A 19637-nucleotide genomic window follows, 5' to 3' on the forward strand; every position below is an offset into this window, starting at 1 on the left:
GAGGCTGCAAAATGAGTCTCTGGCAGAACCAGGAATAGCATTCAGGAACTCCTAGCTTGGCTCCTTTTTTTCAGTTCTCTCGACCACAATGTCTTACTCATTAGAACTGTCTCCACTCAGATAACATATAGGCAAACAGCTGTGTCATTTATGTGGGTAGAATTTTATGATATATAAGGACAAACTGGGTTAGTAGAACTCCATTTCCAAAATGCAGCTGATTTGCACCATACCCACGTTCCACAGAAGGAGAGCTGCACTGGTAATAAATACCAAGCAATGGCAGTGGATCTGTATCCAGAGCATTTTAATAAATGAAAAGTGTTTAAAAAATCAATATAGCTTTGCACTCTCTCGCCAATTCTAGTTACATTTTTTCCCCCCACATGATGCATTCCAGCCTCCATCTGCTGGACAGACTCAACGCATCTTAGTTTATACTGCCCCCTAGAGGCTGAGAATATTCTGAGCAAGACCAAAACTTTTCTGCCTTTGTCTTTCTGCAGGGAGTGGGCATGATGGATTTTGGTTTTAGTTCTTTTGGTTGTAACTTGTGTTAATATTCCATTCTATAGCTGGCAGGACTCTTCTTACCATAGTGAGCATTGGGCTCTCTCTCTATCCTGTCTGTACTTGTCCCATGTCCAGCAGAGCAGGAAGATGCTTTGGAACATGAGCAAGCAGGCACATGTTAAACTGCAAGGCCAGCTGAATTCTTAGGTTTTTTAAAAATCCCTGTTTGTTTAAGCTTCATCCTCCAGAAGTGCAAGCTCAGAGCTCCTGTTGTGCCAGATGTCGTTAACGCAGGAAATAACTCCACATATTTTACTTTGGCCAAAGGCCATGAAGGACAGCAGCAGAGACCCTGCCGCAGGGTGTGCAAGTTATACTGGCTAACAATGTGCAGGGCATAGTGCAAACTCTCCTGCAGGCCTTAAGCTCCCTACACATACCAATCGCATTTGGCTGCGTTTTCCCTGTCCAGCATGGAGAGTTGAAAGGCACTAAGCCCCAGGTTGATTTTCATTTGAACCACAGAAGTGCATGGTGTTTTACAAACGTACAAGACAACAGAGTCCCTCCCTGCCCATGAAGTTTCTGATGTAAAGGACTGATCCTGTAAGCCTTCAATGAGTGAGTCCTTTGGCAGTTATGTGCATAGAAGGCTGACTAGATCAGGCCCTAAATGAGACAGCTACTCACTCATGACATCACAAGGGGAGCCAATGGGAAAGGAGTTGGGTGGGAATGGGCAGAGTGAGACATAGAGGTGGGGGAATACTTTCCCCCTTTCTTTTTCTCTGTCAGTGAGTTGCCTTCCTTGCATTGTCTTTGGTTATTTGTGTGTATTTTAAATAAGAATCTACTTCAGGCAGAGGGCAGGACTTGGAGGTGGAGACTAGTGGTGAAAAGCAAACCAGGAGAATGAATCTGTGGAGGGACTTTAATGGGGAGAGACATGAGGCAGTCTCTGAAATATATAGGGTTAGGCAGTAAGGCAAAGGAAAGAGAGGATCTGTTTTGTCCTGTGGATGCTCGTGAAGCTGCTATGTCCAAACCCCTAGGTCAAGACTTTTAAAAGTCAGTTGTGAGTTTGGGTAACCAAACTGAGGCACTGTAAAGGGCCCTGATTTTCAGAAGGCAGATGCTCAGCACTTTCTGAAAATTGAGCCTTTTAGGGGGTGTTTCAACTTGGCCCTCCAGAATCATTAGTCACTTTTGAAAATCTTGGCCTGTAGGTGTGCAGAACTATACGGGACGCCCCATCAGAACAGCCTCTCTTGGGGTATTTTGGCATTTCTGCCTGGAACCAGGACGGGCAGCCGCATTGAGAAAATAACCAGATTTTTAAGTTACTTTGTTTTCTTAAGCTTTGCCCAACTTCCAAAAAGTTTGGGTTGAGGTTCAGGGTGATTCTCAGTTTATTGGAGCCAGTTCTCCTGTCCATCAAAAATCCATGCACTAGTTAGAGCCTCCCTTGTTTTTTCCTGAAATGACGTCACTACCAGAGGAGACCAGGCAACTGTTTGCATCTATGGTGGTGGGAATGCTTGTGCACCTCTGGAGTGCAGGCAGGAGGTGGGGAGCAGGTTAAGAGGCCTCACCTTGCTGCACTGATCTCACCTGGCCACTCATTTTCTCCTCCTTTTCGCTCTGACTGTTTGATTCACCTTTCTCACGCTGGGGTCCAAATGATGCCCTGCTCCTGTAGCTTCTTGCAGGCCAGCAGTAGCCATGGAGCAGGTTGCTGATATGTGCTGTCATGAGCCACTGGTGACTGGGTGCACAGATTGTGTTTTGTTCCCCACATGTAGGCGGTGACTTGGCATCAGTAGATCCTATGGTCCTGGAGCAGTATGTGGTGGTGGCAGATTACCAGAAGCAGGAGAGCTCTGAGATCAGCTTGTGCGTGGGTCAGGTGGTGGATATCATTGAGAAGAATGAATCAGGTAAGGAGAGCCCAAGTGTCTGTGGACCCAGACACGTGGCCTTAAAAAAATGGTTTTGAATCCACCTCATCCCTGGCAGAGCAGGGTCTCCAGCACAGTGGGTGATAGCCCCAGAGTGTCGCCATGGAAATAAAAATAACTTGAGCCAGCTGGCCTCTGGACACCTCCAAGGGGTCTCCTAAGGCTGTCCTCTCATCTTGCCCACATTGGCAGTGACTGCTAGTGTTGCCATCTGAAGGCTGTCGGGGGCCTGTGTGAAATGGCTGTTCCTAGTGGACCTAGTCAAGGTATAGGCCAGGTTATCCAGTGCTGAGCACCCAGCAGATTCTGTTGGACTTGTGGGTTCTCAGCACATCTGAAATTTGAGCCACTTATTTAGGAGCCCAACTGTGGATTTAAGAGCCTAGCTTTAGGTTCCTGTTTCCAGATATCTTGGCCCGTGTGTCCACATGACAAAAATCACCCCCAGAGTTGGCCCCCTTGTTGGTGACCTCAGCTGAAAAGGACAGGGGTGGAATGGAGAATGAAACCAGCAAGGCACTTCAGCACAGGGGGAGCCCCACTGAAGTCAACAGAACAACCCACATGCTTCAAGTGAAGCACGTACTTAATTACTTGGAAGGGTCTATGTGAGTGGTTTAGGCCCAGTTTTGGGGATTTGTTTAAAAAGAGAATTAGCTTACAGATATAATAGAAATTACTTCATGGATTTAACAAAGAAATCTGAAAATAGCTTTTGCTTTGAATTTTAACATTCTGGAAACCCAAACACAAGAAGATTAATTGTATTAGCTCCTAATTTTTGAGAACCAGAAAGATGACATTGGAGCAAAAGTTAAACTAATTATCAGAGTCAAATATATATATGAATTACACACAACACAACACACTAGATTTCAGCCCTACTTTTCTGTTAGCAGATTGTACATGAGCAACTGCTGATGTTTCCTTCAAATTTTCCTGTCCTTCACAGATTTGTTTTTACAAATAATGTTTGGTCTTTAGATTATTCCCTCAAAATAATGGCTCCTGTGTTTGATACTGGAGTGGGGTTGATTCATTTTGATTGGACACACAAGGTCACATGGTCCTGTTTGTGACCTCTGGATAGTTAGGTTTCCAGTGAGAATACTCATGTTTGAGTTCTGAATTTGCTTTCCACAGATAGTCTTTAAAATTGGCTGTTTTCATGAATGCACAAGTGGTGGGAGCCAGTGGAGTATTTTTTTTTTTATTTGCAGCCAAATTCATTCATCTCTGCTAATTAGGCTGGGCTTGGATAATAAACTGAGGGAAGTGCAGGAAAAAAAAAACAGTATAAAGAAGAAAAGTAAATTAGATGTTAAAGTCCATTCCATTTTAAGAATCTTTGCTGCTCCTAGCAACACATGGGAGGGACTGTGGTCTTTTAAAGCCTGACCACTTTCCCTTCAAACTGTAAATCCCTGTAAGGTGGTCCATGCTGCTCATGCAGCCGTTTGCCCTGTTGCTGTGGGTTCACCCAGGTGTAGACCCACTTTCCAGCCTGTTGCATACAGACCAGGCAAGGAGCATGGTTGAGCAGACTCCTGACTGGTTGGGGAGAACAGTTGTCAGCTGGTGGTTGTGGGTGCATGTTAAAATGGATGCCCCCAGATAAAGGGTCTGCTGCTTATTTTCAGGCTGGTGGTTTGTGAGCACATCTGATGAGCAAGGCTGGGTCCCGGCTACGTGCCTGGAAGCTCAGGATGGTGTCCAGGATGAATTCTCAATGCAGCCCGAAGAAGGTAAGAAGCCAGTTTGAGAAGAACTGATCCACCACTCTATCCCAGTGTGCATGGGACTTCCTGGGCTGCTTAGACCTTTTCCATTTAGCGGGATGGAGCCCAGGGCAACAAACCCACAAGTGACCTTGGATCGGGTCATTTAACAAGGCATGGCCTTAATCTCCCTATCTTCCCACCAGCAGTCAAGATGGAGTCAAGGAGCAGTCAAGCCAGCTGCTCTAGTGCCACTGGCAGAGGAGTTGGATGCTGATGGGTTTGAATGAGTGGCCTGCTCCTCCCCTTCTGCCGCAAAAGGGGCTGTGTGTACCACCTCCCCAAAACACCCAGTCCTGCAACCTTGGGGGAGCCACTTGCTCTAATTTGGATCCCCTTATCTGTGTAGCTGTTCACTTGCTATTAGTAAGAACATCAGGGCCTGGGCGGGAAGAGGGGCCTGCCTCTCCTCTCCTATTTCACATGAGCTATGGCCTTCTCCTTATTAGAGTGTTGTGGTGGGGCAGGCAGGAGAAAGGAGAATACAGTGGCACATGCGGTTGGAATAACAAGAGTACAAGCTTTATTTAAGATAACTCAGAAGTGCCCCATGCTCCCATACAACACATCCTGATCTCTCTAGGAACTGGAGCTCCAAGAAATCTGGGCTTAATTTAGGTCCATAGTTAGGTTTACTTCACAGCCTGGGGAGGGGACCAGTGACCTGAAACCCAGATGAGTACAATCTGACAGCTCCATGGTGTCATCCCTGTCTTCTGCCTACGGTGAGACTATAAGGTCGGGTGCTGCCTCCTTACGTCCTCTTTTGTCCTTCTCCTGCTTCCCTGACGTGCTTCTCCCAGTCCCTTGGAGATACTGGTCTCTGCCCAGGCATGTTGGCCGCCGTCGGACTCTTGGGGACTTGTACACCAGTGGATGGGGTCAAGGTGGACGCTATAGAGACTTTTTCCGCTGCCTTTGTTCTGTGCTTGGAGCCTTGCCTGTGTCTGTCTGCATGCGCTGCAGCCTGTGGTATTTGTACGCCTTGCATGTGGTGAACTCTGCTTGTGTCAGCCTTCTGCATTCCAGCTGTGCCTGTGTGCATTGCTGCCTCCTGCTGGCTGTATTGTCAAACCTGCTCACATCAATAATCATTCCCTTTGCTGGCTACTCCTTTAGCTCATCTGAGCCTGAAGGCTGGAGTTTCTGCGCCCTGATCTCATATGTGTGCAGAGCTTGTACACGGGCTGTGAACCTGGATCATAGCATTTCAGTGGGGGTTAGGAGGTGAGGGCTCAGCTCAGAGCTCCTGGATGTGACAGGACATTTCTTAGCTTTGACTCAGCATGCAAAGCGGGTGGAGAGTCATATGGAAAATGAGCTTCCAGCTCTCCAGTGGGCAGTTCTGTTCCAGGGATGCAGAGGTGGGAAAAGTGATGCTGCAGCATCTCTGAGTTTTGAGTTTTTCCCCAGGTGTTCTGCATCCTATTCCAGCACCAGCTAAGTGCAGACCCTGCGTGGGTTTGCCCCTCAAAAGCAGGGACAGGGTGAGAGAGATGAGGAAATAAGGGTTGATCTAATAGCATCTTGTTTGCAAAGCGGGTGTTGCTAGCGGAGTGTTTTATCCTTGCATCTCCTTCCCCATTAGAAAGAAGACCTCCATATCCCTGCCCGCAGTCGCTCAGTCCAGGAGATAGGGCACCAGATTAGGAATCTCTTCCCAGCTCTGTCTCTCACTCATTGTGTGACATTGGCCAAGTCACTTCCCCTCTCTGTGCTCGAGTTCCTCCTCTGTAAAAGGGTGTGTTAGCACAGACCTGCCTTTGTAAAGGGATTTGAGATCTCTGCATGAGAAGTTATTTCTATATGTGCTTTTTAATTATTGTTCCATGGTGCCCCCTGTCTGAACTATGGCTAACACAGCATCAGGGTGGCTCAGTGACTGGGTGGATGTGAGAGGTGGGAAAATTTAGATTAAAGCAATGGACACCCTGAAGCACAATTCCCGGGTTGGCTGTGGGCTAAGGGAGTGGCAAGAGAGCTGGGTTTCTGAAAGGGGTCATATCCAATCCTGCTTGTCTAGAAGAATAGTGGTTATAAAATAGGGATTCAAAGCAGCAAGGGGTGGGGTGAATCCTTGAGGCTTTAGAAATAACAGAGGACACAACCCTGAAGGAAAATGGGAACTGTTCAGAGGGCTAAGCCAACCTTGCCTGGGCCAGGTCTATCCTACCATATGGAATGCAGATTGGGACTCTATGGTCCTGCCCAGTGTGTTGCTGAACTGGTGTGCGCTTGTACATTTCAAAGCAAATCCATCGGCATTTGGAAATGTATTTTACCGACAAGCCTGTTCCAAATGAGTGTGCGCGGGTGTGTACGTGTGCACTCTTAGTGTGGCTCCTATTCTAATGAATTTTGGTTTTCCTAAAATAATCCATTTATGATGCTGTGTTTGTGCTTAACAGAGGAGAAGTACACAGTCATTTACCCATATACCGCTAGAGACGAGGATGAAATGAACCTAGACAAAGGGGCTGTGGTAGAGGTGATCCAGAAAAACCTTGAGGGCTGGTGGAAAATCAGGTACCTTCCTCCCTCTTACTATTCTCACAGGATGCAGGTGGTGTTTATACAAAGGTTGTGGGGGGAGGGGTCTTGAGTGTGTGGGAGGAATAATCTGAACAATCTTTTTAAGGTTTTTGTCTAAGGGGGGCTTCCTCCAAAATCCTAGAGGATGGCATCCTCTAGCTCAATGTATTAGGGAAACAGCCAGTAGATGGAGTGAAAGACTGGGCGTTGGTGCCTCTGGGTTCTGTTCCCAGCCCTGCCACTGACTTACTGTGTGGTCTGGGGTTTTAGGGGTTCTGGTTATCCAAGCTGTAAAATGGGTGCCATGATCATGATCCTTGCCCATCTTTATCCCTAGATCTCAGAGCACTTCAGAAAAGTGTCAGGTAAATGCACAGTATTATTACTACTGCTAAAATGCCAAAGGCACTAACAGTAGAGCAAGCAGGAAGAGATGCCAATGTGGCAGCCTTGTTCTGCCTGATTTTTTTGGAAAAGGAAAAGAGTGGTGGTTAAGGGCACTTCTACACTGTAGAAGCTATGGTGCGTGTCAGAGGACCTTGGTACGTGATGGTCTCAGACACAGCTCTGGCTTCTCGCCTAACTTTCTCTGTCTAATGTATCCGTCCAAGTCCTTATATGACCCCAATCAACATGGTTTGCTGTTGCAGTGCAGACAGGACTGAACCTTGGTCTTACCTCATTCCCAAACCACTACAGCCCTGCTAAAGTCCCATGCCCTAGCACAGCTCAGGCACATGGTTAAAACACAGATCAGTCCCATCTTGGTGCAAGGGTAAGCTGTGTTTTAATTGTGTTGGGGGAAGCAATGACACCACGGTAGTACCTCAACACTATAGGGGAGACCTATATCAGCCCCTTAATCTTACTGCATGCATCATTGTCATGGAAATGCCAGTGTGCTGGTGACTGTACATATGTCCTGTATGAAGGCCATCTATGCAGGCTAGATCCCCCGACTGTATTATGAGGCTTTTCTTGAAACGTTGTCATCCAGGCCAGACCTGCTGTCCTCAGCCTGTTTCACAGGCCAAACATCTCTGAGCATCCAGGGCTGAGGCTCGTTTAGTCTCGGAGGCTGGGCGGGTGTTTGCAGGCTAGCAAAGGGCATGTGCAGAGTTGGGTGGGAGACGCCTTGGTTTTCTTAACCTTGCACTGAACCTGTGGCATTGGCAGCAGCCAGGCCAAAAAAATGCACATTGATTTCTTAAACTGGAAAAAGTTGCTGTGAAAAGCTCACGCCAATTACAAGCTCAGCAGCTGGTGCCATCTGAGCCCTATGACTTCACCCCCGGCCAGCTGGGAGAGGTCTCGTGAGCTTGATGCGAGACCCATGTGCATGGCAGAGGCACTCTGTGGATGGATGTGTTTTTTCAATCAGCGCGAGGGGGTCGTGTTCTCCACCAGATTTTGTGTGAATTTAGTGCAGGGAAAGGAGCCAGACGGACAGCCCTGCACATGGAATGCCTGTGTTTTAATCCAAAGAGCAGGTACATAATGGGCAGTAGCGGCTGTTCACTTTCCCCCGAAGTTGCTCCGCCACTGTGCCTCACTCCAGATCTCAGCCGTTCCTGAAGGGGAGAGAGGAGAGGAGATTTCATTGCCCACTTAGTCCCAGATCCCTATGCTGAGTCTGCCTGCAAAGGGGAGCCAGTCAGCAGTGGAGCTTTCTATGATGTGAACACCTGGCCCCTGGAAACGAACTGAAACCAAACAAACTTGTTTCACACAGAGGCCTGTGTGGACAAGTCTTGGTTAGCACCTGCCAGCTAGCACTGTATGTCTCTGTCACTCAACACTGATCCCCTGACCCAGCCACTCCCCCGCCCAAACGTAGTTGGGCATACATATGGGTTGGCTCACTGGAGCAGGCAGAGCTCTGAGGTGTAGGGAGGTGCCGAAGTAAGGGCTTGTCTATACTTACGCGCTGGTTCGGCGGCAGGCAATCGAACTTCTGGGTTCGATTTATCGCGTCTTGTCTGGACGCGATAAATCGAACCCAGAAGTGCTCCCCGTCGACTCCGGTAATCCTGCTCGGCGCGAGGAGGACGCGGAGTCGACGGGGGAGCCTGCCTGCCGCGTCTGGACTGCGGTAAGTTCGAACTAAGGTACATCGACTTCAGCTACGTTATTCATGTAGCTGAAGTTGCGTACCTTAGTTCGAATTGGGGGGTTAGTGTAGACCAGGACTAAGAGAGGTTGGCGCTGTCACGAGCCCCAGGTGATGAGGCTGAAGGAAGGATCCCATTGTTACAGGTATCAGGGTCAAGAGGGCTGGGCTCCAGCATCCTATCTGAAGAAAGGAACTGGAGAGATGTTTACACAGAAATTGGGATCTGGCTCATCCACCCACTCGTGTGCCCTGGATCTGGATGGTGTTCCCCGGCAGCAGAACTCAACGGGCCGAGAGAAGGACGGGCCCAACAACCAAAGAGAGGGAAGGTTTGATGGCCGACCGTTACCACAGGCTGACATTCGACGCAGTAAGTGGGTAGTGGGGAGATTCTAAATGTTGGACGTTTGGTGCAGCTCCTGCAGCATGGCTGTGTTGCTGAACAGTGCAGCTGGGTGCAGAAGAAGAAGCCAGCTGCCCTTCCGAGGGCTCCTGGGTACTGGGCGCTTTGTCACTTCATCTGGACACGACAGTGTTAAGAACGAGGCTCTTAGTGGAGATCAGGGAGACTGGCCTGGGAGCCAGTGAGGATCATTCTGTGTAGTTACCTGAGATCTTTAGATCTCTCTGATGGGGCAGAGACTGACATGGGTTCTGCTCCTCCTCCACCAAGTCTTCCCATTCTCCTTTCTCATGAATGAAGCACATCTCATCCCCCTTAGTAGCTGTGGGTGGGTGCTTCTGGATTGTCCCTGCAAGGTTAATCACTGGAACCGGGTTTGAATGCAGGTTTCTATATGGGTAAGGCAAGTGCACTAACATGCCACCCAGCTTCCCTCTCCCCATGCATGCCCACTTGTGCACTGTGGCTTTTGCTTCTAGCTGGGCTCCACTGGCATCTCTGCAAAGGGCCTGGTGTGCTGGAAAGGCTCTAGGTCCCTGTAGTTCCTGAACAGATAAGGCTCTGTCTGACTCAGTTTGCTTTAGGAGAAATGAAGAGCAGGAGCGGCCTAGCTGCACTCTGTGGGGAGGGAAGGGCATAAGGTTTGGATGTGGGGTTCGTTGCTGCTCTGAAACGTGTCCTTTTGGGAATGTGTCTGGACACTGGACCTCAAACCTCAATGGAATCTGGAATTGTTTCTCCACAGAGTCGCCAAAGATGAGGCAGAGGCCCCCTCCTCGCCGAGATCTCACTATAGTAAGTGTCCTCCTGGACCCAGCTGTCCCACTTGCCATCACTGCCACCTCCCCAGGGGAAAAGTCCCTCTGCCAGAGACGTTTGTGTCTCCCTTGGCTCTGGATCCAGGAGAATGAAGCTTCTGGGGTAGAAGAGATGGGAGATTGCTCTCAGAAGGGAGCTCTGGTTCCTTCATGTTCCCTGCTTGGGATCTCTCCATGTGCAACAGCTCTGTTGCATGCAGATGGATCTGATGCAAGGGCAGGGCCTCCCTGCAGCCATAAACACTCATCTGGTTGTATTTATTCTCAAAGCAAAACTTAGTTGCTTTGTTTTTTAAGTTAAGGGGATGGTTGGATTGAATAAATTGTTCGTCCCGTAGATTACAGACTGGCCACGGTTAGATTGCAAACCCGCTTCCTTTCCCTGGGGCTGGCAAGCCTACTGGACTAGTAACTGGGTCAGATGTGCCATTGAAAGCAATCTGGACAATTTTGTGTCCAGCCTGAAGAGAGGGTTAGTGTCTGTGTCTGTGAGGGTGCTCTGTGTGCCAAGTGGGTCACCTAGTGATGCTGTCTGGCAGCCTGCTTCTCTCTGGCTAGTTAGTCAGTGTGAGCCATCCATGCAAGTGTTCAAACACGTCTTCCGAGAGATGAGCTGAATTATTGTTTTTTATTGCAATAGCCACGTGGTTTGAACCTGCCTAAACCTCCTGTCCCTCCCCAAGTGGAAGAAGAATATTACACCATTGCTGACTTCCAGACCATCATCCCTGACGGCATCAGCTTCCACGCAGGAATGAAAGTGGAGGTGAGACTACATGCCATCTTCCCTCCCTCCCTCTCACTTCTCCTCCTCCGAGTCACTCATCAGTTCACCGTGAGTGAGTCTGGGATCACCCTCTCATCAACCCCCACTGAGATTTTCCATGGGTGAGGTTCACAAAAGAACTAGATAAGTTCATGGAGGATAGGTCCATTAATAGCTATTAGCCAAGATGGGCAGGGATGGTGTCCCTGCTTCTGTTTGCTAGAAGCTGGGAGTTGACGACAGGGGATGGCTCACTTGATGATGACCTGTTCTGTTCATTCCTTCTGGGGCACCTGGCATTGGCCACTGTCGGAAGACAGGATACTGGGCTAGATGGACCTTTGATCTGACCCCAGTATGGCCGTTCTTATGCTTTTATGGTCTTATGAGGTAGATTCCAGTCCTGGCGGGCTGTGTGTCGCACCACTCCCAAATCCCGTTAGCCCTGGTGTGGGTTTCCAGACGTGGAGTCCGTTGCCAGTCACAGAGGCACTATTAGCTGCCCTGGGGAGAGGCTGAATCCTGGTTGTAGCCCCATCTGTGCGCGTGGAGGGTTGATTCTGTGCCAGGCAAAACGAGTCTCCAGTCCATGGAAGGGATCCTCCACATGCTCCTAGCATTTTGGAGCCTCTGACCCTCAAATGCCCTCGGACTCGTGTGTGTGGCCCAGTGCCAGGGTGCTGTGCTCCTGCACCTGTGGCATTTGGAAGCCTCTTGACTAATAGTGGTAGGTTCCTCCTCCTTCCAGAGATGGGGCTTTCGTTCACCTAGTCACAGGTCTGGTCTACCCCTAAAAGTTTTGCCAGCGTATCTGTGTCTGTTAGGAGTGTGAAAAAATCTCACACACTCCCGCTGGCGTAGCTGTGCTGGTAGAAGCCCTAACACAGACACTGTTATACTGGCAAAAGAATCCTGGTATAGGCTATCCTGTCAAAAGGACTCTCTTGCCAGTAGAAAAGCTGTGTCTCCACTTGCTGGTATAGCTACACTGGCAAACCCTTTCTAGTGTAGACCCAGGACAATCTAACTTACCATGCCTTCAGTGGCTGGGGGTTTCAGTGATCTGCATGTGGTAACTGTCTTGGCTGGATGGCTCAACAGTGTCACCCAGTGGCCAGTTGCATTATGTGTGTTGATTTTTTTCCCCTCTGAAGTCTTGAAAAATCTCAGACTGTCCTTGTCTCCTGTTCAGGGTCAGATAGAGCTGAAGGGTGACTCTGAACCCAGCAGAACCTCCCTCATGTGCTGGTGTGCCTGAGATGTTTTTTCTTTTGAAAAATACTGTGAATTTGGTGCTCATGAAAATGGAGAACGTAGAGAAGCCTGTATCTCCAAATGGGCATGTGGGTTTAAAAACATGGGCCAGAATCAGCTAAGGCCAGGCAGAGTTCAGGCACTGAGACAGCTTCCCCCCATGCACATATGCTAGTACACCTCTGTCTTGACCTGCAGCCCTTCTGCTATTGCAGCCCCACTGCTCAGCCAATCCACCTCTCTCCTGACCTGAAGCATCCTCTGTAGTGAGAGGGATCCAGGATTGAAATAACAAACAGCTCTGCCAATGCATCTCAGTCCTGACCCAAGGCACCCCTTGCAATTCTATCCTCACCTCTTCTCATGAAACTCCACCTGCAGGCCTCCTGCTCTTGCAGTGCCAGTCATGTCCAACGTGCGGAGTGTTCTGATGTGGCAGTAGTAAAAACTTGATTTAAATCCATTAAACTCACTTCTCCTGTGACTATATCAAGTTTTGATACCGAGCTTGTGGAGGTGACAACAGTGTTGTCTAGTACCTGGAGCACTGGACTGGGACTTGGGGAAACCTGAGTTCTGTTCCTGGCTCTGCCACTGCCCTGCTGGATGAACTTGGGCCAAGTCACTTCACCTTTCTGTGCCTCAGTTTCCCCACCTGTAAAACGAGGATAATTCCCTCTCTTATAAAGTGCTTTGAGATCTCTGGATGAAAAGCACTATCGATGAGAGGTGGTATTATTATCTTTATTATTATTATTATTATTTGTTGGCCCATTGTACCTGCTGCCTCCCTTACGTGCTCATGGTCCAAAGTTTCAGAAGTGAGAGCCCGCATTTCTAGGCCGCACTTTTTTTGCCCTTTGATTCATAGGCAGCTATTGTGCAGAGAGGCCTGGTTATGTATTTCTAAGATGTGATGGTCATGTTTCTTCTTCCAGGTGATCGAGAAGAACCTGAGTGGCTGGTGGTACATTCAGATTGAGGAGAAGGAAGGCTGGGCCCCAGCTACCTTTATTGATAAATACAAGAAAACTAGCAATGCTTCTAGACCTAACTTTCTAGCACCGTTGCCTAATGAGATGGCCCAGCTCCAGCTTGGCGAGGCCACTGCAGAGAGCAACACCAACGAAGAAGCCACTGGGCCATCTAGGCCTCTGCCTGAAGCTCCACCTAATGGTATAGATTGTGGAATGAAATGGGCCAAAGACTGGAAGGGGAAGGAGGCTCTCAAGAGTGCCCCCTTGGAGAGCAGCGATGTAGCTGCTGGGTATGAGGAGATCTCTGATCCAGATACAGAGGAGAAGCCCAGCCTCCCACCCAGGAAGGAGTCGATCATTAAATCCGAAGGTGAGTTAACAGAGAGGCAAAGGCCTCCACCCAAGCCCCCAGGCATGATTTTGCCAATGATCCCTCCAAAGCAGACAGCCGCCCCGAGGGACAGCAAGAAGCCAGAGCTGAAAACAGAAAAGGGCAAACTGTTCCAGCTGAAAAACGAAATGGGCCTGGAGTGCGGGCACAAGGTGTCAGCCAAAGAAGTGAAGAAACCGAACCTTCGACCCACTGTCAAGCCAGCCAAGCCAAAAGCTGAGCCCCCAGAAGACAAGTCTGAGCCAATGACCCAGAATCCCTTCTTGAAATCAAAACCTCAGGTCAGGCCGAAACCAACTGCAGCCCCCAGGACAGACCCACCTCAGGCAGATGATAAACTGGACATTGGCAATCTGAGAAGCAAGCTCAGACCTGCAAAGTCCCAAGAGAAACCCTCTGAGCAGGACCCCATGCCTACTGAAAATGTCTTCAATAACAATGCGCTCCCAGCAGAGGTTTCTGGCAGGCCTCAGGAGCGACCGAGCGTGGAGAACAGACCCCCAACCAAACAGGACAGCCAGATCCCAAAGGAGGCTCCACCCAGAGCTCCCTTCAGCCTGCCAAAGATGGCCGACAGTGAGCCCAAGAACAGCTTCCCGACTCCCAGAGAGCCACCGCTTCAGCGGCCAGTGGTGCCACCCAGGAGACCTCCTCCTCCAAAGAAAGTGGTATCCTCCTCCTCTGGTCCCACTTCAGAGCTGAAAGTCCCACAGAGGGAAGTGCCTGAAATCAGAGCTGCCTCGGTGCCTGGCCGGCCCATGCTGGTTCCACCAAAGGCCAAACCATTCCTGCCTGCTGTGTGCCAAGATGAAGCCAAAGGGAAAAGCAGCTTAGGCCCAAAGGTAACGCCCAAGCAGGTGGAGAGAGGGGAAGCCAGGGAGAGGACAGCTGCCCCCTTCACCAATCCAGATATCTCCAAAGAAGCCCTCTATGTGGCTGTGGCAGATTTCGAAGGAGACGAAGAGACCAGCAGCTTTAAAGAAGGGACCTTATTTGAAGTTCGTGAGAAGAACAGCAGCGGCTGGTGGTTTTGCAAGGTCCTAACTGGAGGACCTTGTTGGGAGGGCTGGATTCCCTCCAATTATCTAAGGAAGAAGCCATAGTCTGCCCTCAGTTTGCACAGTTGAAGGTTCCTGTTCTTTCACCCGAGTATTTAATTAGCTTATTAATTTATAGTTTTCCATAATGCTGGCTTAAAAATATGTGGGATACTGTACATTCCAATTTGTGCCATTCCTGAGGCAGAATTCAAGAAGCAGGCTTGACATAACGCAGCTAGGCCTTCATTCCTGCTCTGCCTGCTCCCCCCTTCATAGGAAATACTTTCCTCCTTTGTCCATCTATGGCAGCCCAGCCCCTGTAGATGGACATGTGAAGTTGTTTCTCAACAAGCTTCTTGGTGTATGTTGGCAAAGGCAGTTCCCTCCCCATCCTAGAAAAATTATTGGTGCCCACTAGGCTTTTTGACGAGACAACAGGGAAACCAGAGGAAATTCAGCCACGATCCAGGTAAAGAAATGAAGCCAGCCCCATTCACCAAATGAAATCTGGAATAACAAAAGGAGTTGCTTTTCCCGGTGGCTCAGGGTCACTGTTAAATGTCTGATACTGTATTGCCAAGTCCAGCCATACACAGGAAGGACAGGAAACCATGGGGACAAGGAGAAACAATACTGCAAAATCAAGTCCATATAGCTGTGTGTGCATTGACATGATCACTCATGGCCATGTGTCGCAGTCTAGTTAAGTTTGTGCCTTGCTTGCTTGTACCATCAAACACAGTCTTTTTACTCTTGTTGTTTCCTCTACAATGGTGGGTGTTAATTTAAATATCATTTAATTTTTAAAAAAAGATAAACTAATGGAATGGAGGATCCTCTGTGCTGGGCCAGGGCCCTGCTCAGACTTGTGGCTGATGGTGATTCAGGCAAGCTCTGTCACATTTCATTTCAGTGGCTGGAGAGAACTATATGCAGCATGGTTCACAGCGGGCTTGGCAAAGAGAACTTGGATGATCATGGGAGAGAAGGGTGCTGGGAGAATGCTTGCACCCCTCTTCCCAGCACAGACTGCAGCTCTGCATTTCATACTGGACTGCCCAGGGAAATGGTTCCCTTGACCCCTGTTCCCATGGTGCCCCAGGGCTGTCAGGCAGTAGCTAGAAGGTGGCTGTACTATAATGGGTGCTAGTATCATCTAGTACAATCCATAGTGTGGGCTTGGTCCCTGGAGATGAAAAAGGATGGGGAGCATGTGTGATTTTTCTGGTACTCAGGTGTTTCTGTTTCTCTTAGGCTTGGCTCTCCCTTGTTTTGCTTTCCTTTGGGGTGGGAGAATATAGTGCCTTTTGTTGATACCTTGTTTCCCATTTAAAGAGTTCTCATCCCCTAACCATGCTGGGCTTGTTAAACTCTCTCTGAAATGGCTTATCTGCCTGTTTCTTCATCTATCTTTCAAGCTGTTCTCGAGATACTTCCACTGTGTCCTCCATGTCTGTGCATATGTCGGTGTGCTTGGAGGTTTCACTTAAAATAGAGTATGTTTCAACATGTTCACCCTCCTGCCTCCCTGCACTAACCCCACTTGCTTGCAGTGTTGCTGATTCCAGGAGGAAAGTAGATTTCGTCTGATTGGCTGTCATTCCCTCACATCCCTTTCTTTCCTTTTGTATTCAACTCGCTGTGGATTCAGCGCAGTGCCTTCTCTATCCTAGAAGAGCTTTAAACCCCATTTCTGAGGATTACCACTTGCCATGTCAGAACTCCTTCCCACCTGCCACATGCTAACTGTAGCAGTAAGCACTACAGAGGTGACTCCACAGATACAGTTTCCATTGTTGGAACCTGTGCAGAATTCCATCTAAAGCAAAGTCCAACAGAATCAGATACTGGCAACCTTATTGATGCAGCATGACAAGTCACATCAGGGAATTTTGTCCCCATGCACACAGTCCCATCCCCTGGACAACTATTCGATTAACTCCATTCCTATTCATCAAGTCTTTATCACAAAAGTATACGTAGGATTATCAGTCTTAGTTTATAGAGCACAAACGTAATGAGAACCGTACTGTACCTGTCTATTTCTCTCTCTCTCCATCCCCCTCTCGCTTTTTTCCCTTTGTCTAGAGCTTTATAAGATTGCAGCTTGTGGGTCATGGGGTAACTAATAATCTCATTGTTTTTGGTGACCCATGGTAAATACTTTATAGTAGGATCCAACAATGCAAGGTGACTCATGTAGTATTGGTGATGTGGTTATATGCCCCCAGCAGAATCAGGTAGCAATGTAACCCTACAACATTGCTGCATTGCATCCCTTTGCTTAGTTAAAACTCCTCCTTTGCGTAAATATGGACATGGCTGATTATGGGTTAAGAGTGGGCTGGGCAGCAGTAAAACTTTGTTCATGTCTTCTTTGAGTTGTGACGGTACTAGACAGAATTGTGTCCCTTTTCTTTCACTAGTCTTGGGCTGCTTCTATGTTGTCAGTTCGCATACACATACTCACACTAGCTTGATGAGAGCTAGCGCAAGTACAGACAGCAGTGTGCCCGTGGTAGCATGGACAGCGGCATGGCTTAGCCATGCTGAATACGTACCTATAGGGTGCAGGTGGGTTTGTACTTGAACCAGCAAATATAGAAACTGTGCGTGCTTCCCCTATGGTATTTCATCTCTCTATGTCACGCTTAGACTTCATCGATCTTTGTTCCCTTTCAGTGAGACAATGTCATTTCTGTTGCTTTTGTGCCAAATTAGGGCTATTTTCCCCCAGACTAAATGCTGAGACTGTGAGTGTTAATGAATGCTTCATGCTGTAGGGCTCTTAATACATTGAGCCAACTACAGTGATAATTACAGGATTGATCTGTGGTTGCTGCACAGGCGTCACATAGCTATGGGTTAGTTACCGTCACCCGCTGTATAAGTGGTGGTAACACTTCAAAGGACCACAAGCCCTATAAACTAGCTGGCTTAGAGAACACAAATAATCATCTAATGTCCCTGCCACTTCCTAGTCTTTCCCAGACCAGGTATTGCACCACCCTGCCCTGGCCATATTTGAAATCAGAAAGGGTCTCAGGCTGGCAAAGAGGATCCCAGTGTGGAAGAGACTGAGAACTTTACCACATAACACCCTCCCTTTTATCTGGGATCTACAAGAAAACTCTTCAGACACAGATAGTATGGTTGAGTGCTCAGAGCAGGGGGGACAACCTTCTGGTTCTCTCCCTGTCTGTGCTACTGAAGCTCTGTCACCACAGGCAGGGCATGTCACCTCTGTGCCTTGTTTACCTGTCTATAAAATGGGAATAATTCTACTGATCTACCTTGCTGGGGGATTGGGAAGCTCGTTTAGCTAATGCTTGCAAAACACTTTGAGAACCTAAGCCAGAAGGCACTAGAGAAGGGCAGAGTTTCATTTTAAATATGATTCCCTGGTACCTTAGCATTAAACTCGCCCATTGTTACAAAGTACCTGCCTTCCATGGAAACCCCTCACCATGCAGCTCAGCGATTAGCATTTGCTGTGCGGGTGAACAATACCGTATTTTCTGTATAACAAACCCGGCTTTGCGGCTCTTCAGCTCGGTGTATCGCAGGCAGGCTGGAGGCCTCAACTGCAAACTATGGAAGACTGTTTGTTTGTCTCCTTATACTATGTAAACACGTATAAATCTCTACATTACTGTGGGTGGGCGGGGGTGCCTGAGGAAGGTAGATATGGCCTATGTAAATGCTATATCTATACTTTCACCATTAGGCTTGTTTGGTATTGGAGGGTGGGGGAGGGGGGAATTTTTTGCTTTGTTTTTTAAATAAAAAAACCTGCTTGACTGGTTTCAAGCAGAATTGTGACCATATCTGTGGTTGGCGTGTGTTTGTGCTGCTAAGGAGCTGGCTCAACTGGAAGCTGAGTCTCTGTGGTGCTGGGCTACCGGACTAGGGGGCTGCAATGTAGTGTTATTTTGGAAAGTATGTTGCATCCACTTTAGAGCATGACAGCAAATCCACACGGTACCGGGCCCTTCTGTTTGTTGCCTGTTCTCATTGGGGAGCGAAAGGGATTTCTCTCCTCCATCAAGGTTTTTACACAATGTCAGCACAGCTTTTTCATTTATCACTTTCTTTGCCCCTTTGTGTCCATCACAATAGCCGGTGACCCACATTTCAGTCTGTACTTCTTAGCTGGGAGCAGAGGAGCTGCTCTTCAAAGACCTCCTGGGAAGATCTTTTTATGATGACTGTCAACACCATCCAAAGAGCCGCTGATCAACTCTGCTGAACAGACTGTAAAAATGGCCATACTGAGTCAGACCAATGGTCCATCTAGCCTGTATCCTGTCTTCCAGCAGTGGCCAATGCCAGATGCTTCAGAGGGAATGAACAGAACAGGGCAATTATTGCGTGATCCATCCCCTGTTGTACAGTCCCAGCTTCTGGCAGTTAGAGGTTTAGGGACAGCTGGAGCATGGGGTAGCATCCCTGGCCATCTGCTAATAGCCAGTGGTGGATCTATCCTCCATGATAAGTCCAGCAGTCAACATCCTGGGACAGAGAATGGGAGTGGAATGGAGTTTAGATGCAAAATGAAGCTTTTTAAACTAGTTGGTTTTCTGGGGGCAGCACTATGGAAAGAGTGAGATGTAAGCAAGAAAATGATGCATAGTCCATTATTACTTGTAGTGTGTTAGCATTTAGGAGCCCTGGTCATGGACCAAGAACCCATTGTGCTGTTTGCTGTGCAAAGAAAACAAAAACACAGCACCTGCCTCAAAGAGCGTACCATCAAAGTATCAGACAAGAGACAACAGGTGCATACAACACACAGGCACATTCTTGGCCCTGTTCTGGGTTGGCCTCCAGTAGAGATGGATGAAATGCCCAATTGGCCTTTCTCCTGGTGGTCAGAGCTCATCGTGTACAGTAAGCACTGGAGGATCGTGACAGTGTAGGAAGGAGCAGCTCTCTGTCCATTGATGCTTCTAACTGCAGTTAATAGCAACAGAGGAAAAGATACACAGATATGGAAAGGTAAAGAGAAGGAGCAGCAAACACCAGGGAGGAGCAGTAAGTCTGAATTTCTTATTGCTTCATATAAAGCTTAATATGATGCTTTATAGGTAGCAT

At 48.4% G+C, this 19637-nt stretch overlaps 1 protein-coding gene across 3 annotated transcripts in view; it reads left to right on the forward strand.

Moving 5' to 3' along the window:
• The window catches only part of SH3PXD2B (SH3 and PX domains 2B), a 127105-nt gene extending 108735 nt beyond the window's left edge, over positions 1-18370 (forward strand). For all 3 annotated transcript variants that reach the window (XM_065555900.1, XM_065555899.1, XM_065555898.1), the window contains 7 exons: positions 2316-2450; positions 4112-4216; positions 6658-6775; positions 9038-9264; positions 10043-10092; positions 10756-10881; positions 13074-18370. In XM_065555900.1, the coding sequence (XP_065411972.1) occupies positions 2316-2450; positions 4112-4216; positions 6658-6775; positions 9038-9264; positions 10043-10092; positions 10756-10881; positions 13074-14606 (2294 nt within the window). In that variant the 3' untranslated portion in view covers positions 14607-18370. The remainder of the gene's footprint in view (positions 1-2315; positions 2451-4111; positions 4217-6657; positions 6776-9037; positions 9265-10042; positions 10093-10755; positions 10882-13073) is intronic.
• The last annotated feature ends 1267 nt before the right edge of the window (positions 18371-19637 follow it).

Source organism: Chrysemys picta, chromosome 8, assembly GCF_011386835.1.
Source record: "Chrysemys picta bellii isolate R12L10 chromosome 8, ASM1138683v2, whole genome shotgun sequence".
Classification (NCBI taxonomy): Eukaryota; Metazoa; Chordata; order Testudines; family Emydidae; genus Chrysemys; species Chrysemys picta.